General features: G+C 36.7%; 1 protein-coding gene across 2 annotated transcripts in view; it reads right to left on the bottom strand.

Annotated features, from left to right (window-relative positions):
- Positions 1 to 12,489, bottom strand: part of PIP4K2A (phosphatidylinositol-5-phosphate 4-kinase type 2 alpha) — a 108,816-nt gene that overhangs the window by 28,964 nt on the left and 67,363 nt on the right. The window contains exon 4 of one of the 2 annotated variants that reach the window (XM_040546749.1): positions 3,826 to 3,978. The exons of the other annotated variant lie outside the window; for it this stretch is intronic. Within the exon in view, the coding sequence (XP_040402683.1) occupies positions 3,826 to 3,978 (153 nt within the window). The remainder of the gene's footprint in view (positions 1 to 3,825; positions 3,979 to 12,489) is intronic. 2 annotated transcript variants of the gene reach the window in all.

Here is a 12,489-nt window from a genome sequence, read left to right as displayed (position 1 = left end):
AACATTGCATTACAGCCTCTACCCAGAAAGGAGAAAGCTGTTAACTCAAACTCACATATTTTATTTTCACTCTTAACAAGTTACTAGCCATTCTGTTTCATGGAAATAGCCCAATTTCTCTAAGTTGTCCAGTCGTGTCCTTTATAATTTTGGTTCATTAAATAACAGGCACTCTACACTGGATAGTGGCAGTCTACATGTCTATTTTTGATCTTTTGGTGATTTAAAAAATCACTGTTAGTTGGAGGTGGATTTCAGAGATGTTCATGGGAAAACTGCCCTGCTGCACTCCTCTGCTGACCCCACTATCTCCCATATACCTCATTGGTAGCTCAGTAATTCAAAAAGGTGCAAGTGGAATGACAGCTATTTTGTAAGTGCCAGGGATAACGACTATTTTGATGAATGAAGAACATATACAGTCTCTCACACCTCTTGACTTATCTTGACATAATCCACTCCCTTGTTCTCTTTGGTTAAAGATAACTACCCAACTGTATTTATTTTTCAGAAATTCAGGAAGTCTTGGAAATCATTTGGTAAGGCTTATTTGGTTCTAAGCAAGGATGGAGTTACTTCCAAGGTCTAGAACAATTCTGTCAGCTTGGAGCTGTTAGCAGGAATAAGAAAACAGATGAGTAAATGTTATGGTTTACATGAAACTCATTCAGAGTTTCAACCTGTGGAAGAAACCTGAAGTGAGTCCACAGAGGTGGGAAAAAAAGGACTGAAAAAGAGATAGGAAAGAGATGATCTGTCACAAATAGTATGCATTTCAATCATAATCATGTCAGAAGTAACTGGAAAATAATTACTGCCTTCCTGGACAGGTGGAAGAGGGTGCAAGACACAAAGTGTTTAAAAGTTACTGTTCATAATGGACAGATGACCTAACGTCAGGTCCCTTGGAGGTATCAATATGACATGGGAGACTTGGAAACACGGGAAACGTTTATGTGAATCATGAAATTCACATGAATCACCTCCCTGGTCTTCACGCACCCAAGAAAGATTATTCCGCCCAGGAGAATCCCTGCACTACATAACTGGGTCTCAACACGTCTGCATGCTCCTCTCCTAGGAAGACTGAGTGTCCAAACACAGCTCTGCTCTGAGAGCCACCTGGCACGGGGTCTCGTGTGAGGGCATGCCACATCACACTTGGGCTGTGGAGCAAACCGGGCCAGAAATTTTCACATAAGTGGTGAGCGTTGCTGGCAATCAGTGAACTGAAAATGGAGGAAAGCTAACGAGCAGACTTTTCCCTAAAAACGGGATACTTTTGGGTGCAATTACAATTAGCCTCTTCAGCTGTAGCAATGATTACAGTTCAGGAAGATACTGGGCAATAAGTACGTAAATCAGTAGATTATATATATATATTTACTCTACTGGCAGGAGAGAGTAGGCCAAAATAAAACGGATCTCAAGAGAACTTGTTTTATTGACAAGGATTTCCACAAGGGTAGCAGTGCAGTATGTGAAGAGTCCTGCACTACTGCAACGAAGCCATCTGACAGAACCTGAAGGCGCATCCATCTATCCCTGTGAGAAATGGACAGACCATGGACTGCGCTCTGGAATCGATTCTAGCTGGGATGGAAGAACTTGCATCCAAATAATGAAATCCTTCCCTAAAACAGGATGGCCATGTTCAAACTCCAAAGTAGGAATAGTAAGTGGCCTAATAACTGAATGGTTTGCTAGTACAGAGGCAGCCTAAGGCCAACCTGTGTGGGATGACTTGGTCAGCCACAACTATTTAAAGACCTGCTCACCAGGACAATGGGTTCTCTGGATTTTGTCAAGCATGCTAAGTTATACTTCCCTGGTCTGAAAAATGTCTAGAGAAATGAGGGGACAAGCTGCTGTACCTAAGGATACCGAGCTTGTAATTACCAGCAGCAAAACACAGGACATGGTATCAGTCACCTCACCAGAATTAGTGGGATTTAATTTAGATTTTCTTTAATTAATTAGAACAATTTTGTTCTTTTAACAGCACATTACTGAAGACACTGAAATTAATTTATTTCATTAAAAGTCCAATTATTAAATTGCCTCTGTACTTGAGTTCCTTGGCATTTGTAAAGTGCTCTCAAGTTCTGAGACAAAAAGAAATATCAGTTGTATCTTTATGAATCTTTTGGAGGCAACACTGAAAGCTTTCAGACTCAAGCTATTTAAGATACATAATGATGTGTAAGATGTTACTAATACTACATAAACGCATGCTTCCTTTCATATATGGACGTTTGCCAGTAAAAAAATCAAATCAGATGCCTGGTACAGATAACTTGCAAATCATCATTACTTGTAACCTAGCCTATTATGAACCCTGATGTTTTGAAAGCATTAATGAATAAAGATTACAATAATGGTTAATTCACGTTAGCACTGTCTTCATGGACACACTCTTGAAAGGATGTGACTGTTTTGAAAAGCAATATGACTTCTCAGCTGGATTAACGGTCTCAAAAATCTGGATCATTAATGTTAGTTACTAATGCCAAACATGAAATGGACTAAAACTTTTAAATTTCGCGCACTGCTTCAGAAGTGAAAAAATGTTTTCAATTAAAGCTAAAATTGTAACTTTGAACATTCTAATAGGCAATAACCCCAAAATTACAATTAAATAATAGTTTACATTTCTGGTTAGTAAAATTGTAATTAAAAGATGGTCTTCTGAAGATTTCTGATAGGGACAATATTTGTCTGTTAAAATAAATACATGCTTGTCTTACATTTTATTTAAACAGAATAACAACATGCAGAGAGGAAGGGGTTAACATCTATCTCACTGAAGGCTTCACAGCCACTCTGGGCTTGAATGGGACTCACAGATCTTATGTGAACACAACAAAAGTGGAGAGGGAGGCAGATGGAAGAAGCACTGCAAGGATGGCTAGCAATTTCTTGAATTCCTAGCACCCCAAAATCTTGCCTTTTTCTCTCTTCTTCCTCAAAAGATGGCTTTAAAACTGGTTTTACACGAGTAACAGTATAAAAAAATAGTCAAGCTGGGTACTTTATATTCACTCAGTGTTGCATTCAAAGTGGAGTTTGTGATTTCTATTACAGTTGCTGAAACTATCAGAAAATGACTAAACACCACCACAAGACAAGATAAGACAAAACAACAAAAAAACTGATTGTCCTTAAGTCTTTACCTGGAATCCCAACCCATGGAAGTGAGCAGGAAAGTGGAAAGAAGGGAAAAAAAACACCTCCTTTTGGGTATCATAGTTTATATGATTTTTAGTGTCTTTCCTGGTTTATGCAGCTTTAGAGCTTATTCAAACAGATCTGGGACTAAGAATGTTAGTACTGATTTTTATTAAGGCTTCTTCTGTTTCCCAAGTTTTGCTCCCTTCTGTACCATCCACAAAAATCATACACTGGCACAGTACCAAAACGCCTGTGGTGATTTGAGGGATCTCCTCTTCTCACTTTAAAGCAATTTATAGAAACACACATTGGCAAAACCTGTTTTTTTTAATAGCAATAATTTTACATTAATTATACCGTTTTTAATTTCTCATACAATATAACATTTATTATTTGACATCTGCTGTTAGTGAAACACATTCAGTGATTAGACCAGGAAGAAAGAGGTCATCTGCAGCATTCATACACTTCTACACAGAGACCTCCAAGTTAGCCCAGAATAAAGTAGCTTCAAGACTGGAACACAAAGAAAGAGCATCTTCCTAGTAAGGAAAAGGAGCTTACTCATTTAAAACTTTTAACACTCTAAAAAAAAGATTGGCATTGTAATATATAAGAAGAGATCCCACACCCTGACAATAAATAGCATATTACCTGATGGTATTTCTTCAGTATGTTGTGCATTTCTGCTACATCTTCACTTGTTATAGTTTTGATGATATATCTTTTGTCATAGGATGTATGAAACCGGGCACCACTGCGTGCTTGGGAATCATTGGCAAGCGGTGCACTTCTTGTCAATGAGTTCTGTCAATTGATTAAAAAACACACATAATCAGACAAAAATATGCAAGTTTTAATTAAATGAAATATAAAAAAAATATATTTCTTTTAAAATCTTTTTCAATATGCATCAAGCTGAATTCGGCAAAGCATGTAATTATATTGCATTACCTTGACAAATCTTTTTAAAAATATTTTGAGAACAAGAGTGTTTGGGGAAATGTACTGACCATCACCAATTTAGAAGTCAATGAAAATTTACTGCCCTTTGTTATGGATATGTTATTAACATTTTGGAAGAAAACATATACTCTTAAAATCCAAAAGAACCACTTTACTACACCATAATAAGTATATACAGAGGATTCATCCCTAATAACAAGATCATTTTACAACTGAGCAGGACCTGTTCTTGAGCCAGTGTGATCTGGTACATAACAAGAGTTAGATTTCCAAGTTCTAGTAACAGAGCTATTCCAATGACTTCCTAACTAGTATTAAGCAAGCGATATTATTATATTTTTCTTCTTTTCTTCTTTTGGCAAAATAGACACATCCATCTTCCCACAGGCTCAGGAGGGGAAGATCAGTTAATGACTGTGTATAGCAGTCAGAAGAAGACAGCTAGAGGTTAGTGACCATTTTTAGACTGAAGCTTGAGACTATGTGTGCTTCAACAGCAGCAAAAGCTGCTGCAATTTTTTTTCAGAAAGTAAGCAGTATTCAGATCAGAATTTTTATAATTAAAAATCACAATATTAAAAAAAAAAAAGTAGTAAGAGCAGTAGCACAGCCATGAGAAAACACATGCTTACACCCTACGTGTATTTCCATAAACATGGCCCATGCTCTGTAAAGATTAAACAAGTTAATTACAGCCTGCTGGAATATAGTCAGGGACTGTAGTATTTCTATGCTTATGCAATATACCTGCAGTAAGCCCATTTGGTATATCACTCCTGGTAAAAAGAAAATCCAGTTCCTGCTATCATTTCTCATTGTACCACACTGCACTAACAGCTGTTGCTAAATTGAAACACACTTCCCACCTTCCACACTCAGATGAAATAATGTTTTCCCTCCAAGAAGAAAAGCCATTTTCGCAGAAAGAAGATGTAATTAAATTTTGTATGTAAGTGGAAACTTTGCAACAGATTTTACAGATTCCTAAATATCAAAATTTCAATTCCAGCAGCTACAGAACACTACATGTTCTTGGGGTTTGATAAGGCCCTGTGAATCAAGTCACAAAATACTTACGAAGTAATTACAAATAGTCTCTCTCTACCACCACCTGGCACCCAAACCACCAGAGGTTATTTTATAGGAGCTGTATCTTCTTTGGAAGGAAGATTTATGCTTTCATTCCAGCAATGCAGGAATCTGTGATCACGAGCTCTAGGAGCTTCAGCAGGAGCTGCACATGCAAAAGTGTCCAACCACAGTGCCAGCAGGTCAGCGCAGGTGTCAATTATTATTAAGTAGTAACCTCAACCGTGAGATGAGGGCAACTATAGCCCCAATTTAAGTAGGCACCTGAAAACACGCAATTACAACTCCATATTTCTAATTGTGTACAGGAATCCCATTGGCCTCAATAGGCCTTCAGAATATTTAAGTCCTGTCCCAAATGTGGGATGCTTTCTTAAATCAATTTAACATGAGGTAAGAACATTTTCCCACAAGCTTACTTTGTTTAACTGAAATACTCAGTAGTAGGAATAACACTAAATCACCTAAAAGCACACAGCTCTATGAGGCCTTATGAAAATGGAAAGCTTCGTTATGACACATAGGAGAAATAAATCTTTGCATACTTCTCCCTGCATACTTCTAGACTTGCTCAATGAATTAGTCATTACTAATATCTGTGACAAAACATGATGCTTTCCTCTGCAACCCCCTCTGTCCACTAAAGAAAAAAAGTATGTTAATGCTTCCCTAATGCTTATTATAAATAAATAATTTCTCTAAACTGAACAGAGCTTTTGGGACAACCACTGAAGACTCAGTTCCTGCTCTGCACTGGCCTTTGATAGCCTATTTCAACAGATGCAAGCCCTGATACACTGAAGATACTAGATATGGGAATTTAAGCATGACTGTAGTTTTCCATACCTGCTTTCAGATGTTCCTTATTCAAATTCATTTCCCACCACTCCATCACTGAAATGTTTTTATGTACAGACAATGTCTACTCAAGAGAACACGTACTATAAATTGACTGAATTTTCTTAGTACTACACTTGATGTCAGTACTCCATTAATTTTAAAATTGAATCATAAATCGAGCTAGTCTTAGAAACCACCCTCTGTTGAAACCTTCTATGTTCTGGAGTCAGAACTTGGCTTTATTTCCTGGGCTTATATTTAATTGTTTTAAATGTCAAATTGATAATAGTTTTTTTTTTTTTTCAAATACTATGCAAATCCAGTCACTTTCATCACCAACTCTGGAAAATACGATGAAACATAATAATTATTCTTAGTTTTGAAAAAAGCTAAAGCATGGGTAATCATCAGCGTATATAATGAATTGAACTACTGCTAAATTATTAGGCTATAATTCAGTTAGCAATAATAAAGGCTACTGGGTAATTATTTGTTATTGTTCCCAGAAGAAAAAGGTGCATTATTCTGAGGTTAACTGTTGCAATAAAGCTAAACTACTTGTCAGTAACCACAGTTTTCTGAACGTATTGCTCCCAGAGAATCCTACCCTTTAAACTGTAAGCCATGTGGTATAAATCTTGAAAGCAATTAACCTAGGGGGAGCCTTAAGTTGTTTTGCTATAAAAAGTTGCAAAATAGTATACCTGCCAGTCTGCCAAGGAACCTCAGAAGGAGGAGGGAAAGAGGGAAGACAATAAGGAGAACATGGACTAGCATTATTGTCCAAAATTTCAAGTACTCTTAAGGTATATTCCAACATTCTTCACCAAAAAGCATGTCAGATTTGAGTGAAAGAAAGATCTGGGAGTACTCACTATGAGTGGAAAAAAGGAGTGGTTTCATTACGACTAGAAGCACCCTGCATCCAAAAGTCTCTCTGAATCTCAGTGCTGCCGGTAACGTTATGGCTGAGATGCAGCCCACAGAAGATGCTGCTTCTCTGGACTTTTCAACTTCTGAAGCTCAGTCAACAATTCTGTGCCCAGAATGGGACAAAAATAAACCATTTTTACTACAAACCACCTCACTGCTATTCCTATAACCCTTCACTCCTTTAGAATCTGTCACCTTTGGTCTTCACAAGCACTAATTGCACTCTTCCAAGTGTTAGGCCTTAAAATAGTTCTTCCTGCTTTTCAGGTACAGTGTTCCTGCAAACACAACCTCCTTTCATATCAGTATTAACCAGGAATATATAGTATATATTTATGTATCAACCCATCAAAACTAACACATATATATTCTCACTCTTATTATTATTATTTTTTAATATTTCTTGTTGGAATATGGTACTCGACACATTTGAAAATGCAGACAGCGTAAGCAGTAAGACATTCTAACTTAAAAAGAGTGACAGCCGTAAAACTAAGAGAATGAATTATCTACTATTCCTTTTATCATGCTTCTTTCATTACAATTCAAGCCAGACATAAAAAATAGAAAATAGTCAGATTCAAATAGAAATTAATAAATTTAGTCATATTCTAAATCAACTGGACAAAACCTCATTAAGTCACTTAGTTTTCACTGATTCTTGTCTTCTCCTGCAATAGCTGTTTTTTCTAATGGAAATGAATTCCGCCTGATTGCTAACTGTAATGACAAGTTAATTTGCAAATACAACTATCATACCGAACACATTTCTAACAAGAGAATATAATACATCCGTAGATAATTATTTAGCGTAGAATTTACTGCTTCTTAATGTTTTAATAGATTAGAAATGGCGAGGCATTTATTTTTGAGTAGATGGCTATTTTATTATTAGTTATCTATATCAAGTTTAATTAAGAATGCATGTAACTATCATTTTACCACGTACATAATTAATTTATTAGAATAAACCAAACAACATTGTGCTAAGCAGCACCACTATATACGAGCACAGGTAACCCGACTGCCTTCTCTACAATACTCTGACTCTAGTAATAAATTAAAGATCAGATGTTTAAACATTAAACATGTTGAAGGTAAGAAAACCCCTCTAATTAAATTGTTGACACTGTTTTTACTAACTCTCCATTCCTGTAATAACTCTTTCAATACAATGCTCTCTTCAGAGACAGAATACAGCTCCTTTGAACACTGAAAGGAGGTGGAAAATGAAGGATATTTAAGATCAATGATAACTGCTGTGCTTTCTTTTGATATTTGTGTAAGTTTAATTAATAAGTATGTTTTAAAAAGATGAAAAATTAAAACTAATGCCATCATATTGGGCTCATTACTAGTCATTGTATTATCACTTTCCTCTGCTGATAATGCATGGCTCAGCATTGTCTGTGGACAGTTTTCCTTGTCATGTTTCACACTCACTTCTGTGAACAGAGAAAAGTTCTAATTCCTCTAAAGCTGCTATGTACCATGCAAAATATCCTACCTTTCAAATATACTGATCATATTCCTTTATAACTAAAAATCAGTGCAAAATTTCCTACCTTTCAAATACATTGATTGTTCCTTTATAATTAGAAATCATTCTTCAGTAAAATACGTGACATTGTTACATGATCGTTGCAACAATGAATCTTTAAAAAAAAATCACAAAAATTGGTTTGCACTTGACAAATCATTATTAGCAAGTAAATCAATGAACAAAGTGGAAACAATATGGCTACGTAAAAATATCTTAAAAACACCCAGGTTGAATGGGGCTTTGAGCAACCTGATATAGTGGGAGGTGTCCCTGCCAATGGCAGGAGGTTGAAATTACATGATCTTTAAGGTCCCTTCCGACCCAAACCATTCTATGATTCTATAACACTAAGATCCTCCAATTTTGAGGTAAGTGTATTTAATTTACCTGTTTGACCCAAAACTGTTAAGTGTAAATCAAAACATTTTGCACCCCACTCAACCCTGACAAACAAATCTGCTATACTACACCAACAAATAAATAGTACATATATTAGACATGGAAGAGATTCTTTGCCAGAAAATACAAAGTCTCTTCTAAGTTAGCGCATAAAGTGTCCAAGGAGGTCCTGCTAAAGTCTCTTTCATGCACAGACACTAGTAAAGCCGAAACTGGTAAGACATCCCTGACAGAAATATCAGTAACACCCCATGTGGTGTCTAATACGCACAGTCTACCACACAAAGCGTGGAAAGTTTGTGGAATTTTCTCTTTTAAAATTACATATTACCCCAAAAGACATATCTAGATGAGGACATAACAGTAGAGTAGAGCAGAGCAGAGCAGAGCAGAATAGAATAGAATAGAATAGAATAGAATAGTAAAATAGTAAGTTAAGCATCTCCTTTTTCCAAATGGAAAATAGAAGCAGGTCTGAGGGAGGGAGGGGGAAGGAGAAGCAGGAAGAGACAGATGATGGTTAATGCCAGACTGAGTTCCCTCAGGCTCTGCTTCTTAATTAGGGGAAGACCAAGTGGAATATGAGCAGATAGGAAAGGGGCCTCTCCTCACTTAGAACAGATCTATGAGCCGCAAAGAGAACAGGGAGGATAACCTTCAGACATAGGAAAAAAACCTTCTGAGTTTCATCCTCTAAAGGTACAGGTTCGATGTCCTAACGACCCTTTTACCATCACTCACTGCCGCTACCTAACACTTGCATACTGCTAGAGGAGACAGTGGAGTAGCCGAACAATATCTGAGAGCTAGTCAGAACAAGGTAATAAAAATCACCTGCTTACACTGTATCTTCAGTGAGCAGAAAACTCAAAGAAAACAGGGTCACAGTACCCAGTTCATGTTTTCTCAGCTGTCTCAGCCTCTGCCTCAGCGTGCCTCGGTCGTCGCCCTCACGACTCCAACATCTGCCAGCCACACGTACCCTGCTCCACTTAACAGCTTCACTTAGCAGCTCTCCTGAAGCCTACTGCTCTGAGTGGCGGTGCTCTGCCAATTCCCCATTCACCTCTAATTTGTGAAGTTTTAATCTTGTGCCTGCTGGCTTTTGGTCTCAGGAGAATGGAAAGGTTTTGTACTTCTGAAGTGTGAATACTTTTATGAGGTCATTTAAAGACTACGCTAAATTACTTGTGTAATTACTTATACAACTGAAGACACATTTAGCGTGCCAAGTTCAGAGATACCTCTAGCAGATACATTTCTTTTTTGCGTACCTCCCCCTCTCTCCCAAATAGTTTCCCTCTGAGAAACAGCTGCCTGAAAGTCTCACTGCCCTTACATAAATCAATATAAAAACTATCAGCTATATTGCACTGAATAGCAGGCAACCAGAAATATTCATCTGGTCTTCCAGTAGTACTAACAGGCTACAAATAACAAAGAACTTGTCCCATATCACAGAATTAATTTCTGATGAAATAATCTAAGTACAGCTTTAAATATATGAATATATAAATAAATAAGAGCTACACCACTTACTAGTATGTCATTTCCCAAAGAGTTCTTGATACAGAAAATTACTCAACACACCTAAATTATATCATAATTCCACCTAAGAATAGCTTATTCTTTAACAAGTTAATGAAAAGTGCATTTCTTTTTACTATAGATCCCTTCTCTTCCCTCAGCATCTCTGTCAGTGTAGAACTTTATCTTACTTGCTACAGTGAAAGTGCATTAGTTAAGGAAAATGTGTTTTCTAGAGGTGCTCTTGGCACCTGATCCAAAATCCTTTGAAGCTCTGAGGAGCTCCTCTGGAGCCTTCAACAGAATTTCACAAACTAGAATCCAACACAAATGCTACACATCACAAGCCATTTCATATCACCCAGCTTCTCTTAAGTTGAACTCCAATCTTGGCTTTTGGTCAAAGCACAACTTCGAGAAAGACAGTCTTGATTTTCCAACTTCAAAAGGCAAAGATTCACCACTACAGTTGTTCTAGTACTTAATCATTTATATTGCTGAAAAGGTGAGTTTAATTCTGAATTTGAATGATTTTCAGTTCCAGTCATTCTTACTTATCTAGTATCTAGAATTGTTTCTCTGCAAGTATACTCACATGTTACTAACTTCTTCTCTCTCATTTTTACAAATGAGGCAGGTCAAGCTCTGTCACTCCCATCACAAGGCATTCTCTATGTTCTTAAATTCCTTTGATGCCATTTTCCCATATTTCTTTTATATCCAAAATGTCAACATTCTTTTTTTTAAGATGACTAGCACCAAAACTATATACAGTATTAACTTCAAGAATAAAACAAATAGATGTTCAAAAAAGTTATAGTTCTTCCTGGTCTTATTTTACATCCTCCAGTTTATCCACCCAAGGTAGCAGTTATTCCTTCTCATCAGGAGCTCACACTAGTGCTAAATTCTTGTCCTCTTTGACCTTTTGTTCCTTTTCAGAGCTACTACCTCCTCAAATGCAGCCTTCCCCTCTGTAGTTCTGCTTTCATGAAAGCAGAATATTATTCTTTTATTCGTATAATTATTTATTATTAATTTATTTGTATAATTTAATTAATTTTATAATTAATTTTAATTCATATATTTATTCGTATAATTATTCATCTGACTATTAAAAAGCATAACGTTTGGACAGGCTCAGAATGCCCGGTGATCCAAGTTGTTTTGTATGAAATCCTTGTCTTTATCACGCTTTGCCATTTGGACAGATTTTGCGTCTTCTTCAGGTTTTCACTACATGAAATGTCAATTGCTCATTGACAATTAAATTTTGATTGTTGTCATTTAATCATCTATTATTCACATAATTTTTACTTTTTGATTACAACTCCCCCCCAAATAATTAGCATTTTGGAAAATAACCAAGTCACAAAATATCAAGCCAAACACTTTGTAAGAGGCATCCTCAGTCTACTTTTACCTTGCACATTGGTCAATAAAAATAGCAGCCTATTGTAACTAAGAAATTATTGTGTAATTGATAATGCTGGTTATACCAACACTAGGTAGCAAAAAAGCCCGATTTACAGAGATGTTGGTTGCTTCTATCAGCAGCAAGTAAAGCTGTTTGGAGCTGTATGTTCCACATGAAACAATTTTTGTGAGAAAGCACGTAGGGCAGAGCCATAGGCCCTGCCACTGGATTACAGGAAAGGTTTGCCTCCCTGTCCATAATTGCAAGCTGTATTTATAACTGGCAAAGCAGTGCCCCCATCTTCAAAGACGAACTGCTGGTGAGGCTCTTCCTCCTCTGCCCACTTTGCTTGAAGCGTTCACAGCAAGGATATTTATCTCCACAGTGGGAGGCCAAGGATTAGCCACGGCCTCTGAGAGGGTGGGGAGATTTAAAGGTCAATTTAATTAGCTCGTTCTAATCTTTTACACATCTAATGTAAATGTCATTGTTTTTTAACTACTGCTTTAGCAGATGAGATTATATTTTAGAAACTTTGAACATGTGAACTATGTGTCGGATATAATACAAATACTTCATGTAACTAATCTAAAAAGAGAGCCTA

This window comes from Cygnus olor, chromosome 2 (assembly GCF_009769625.2).
Source record: "Cygnus olor isolate bCygOlo1 chromosome 2, bCygOlo1.pri.v2, whole genome shotgun sequence".
Classification (NCBI taxonomy): domain Eukaryota; kingdom Metazoa; phylum Chordata; class Aves; order Anseriformes; family Anatidae; genus Cygnus; species Cygnus olor.
This window is presented reverse-complemented; position numbering and strand designations above follow the sequence as displayed.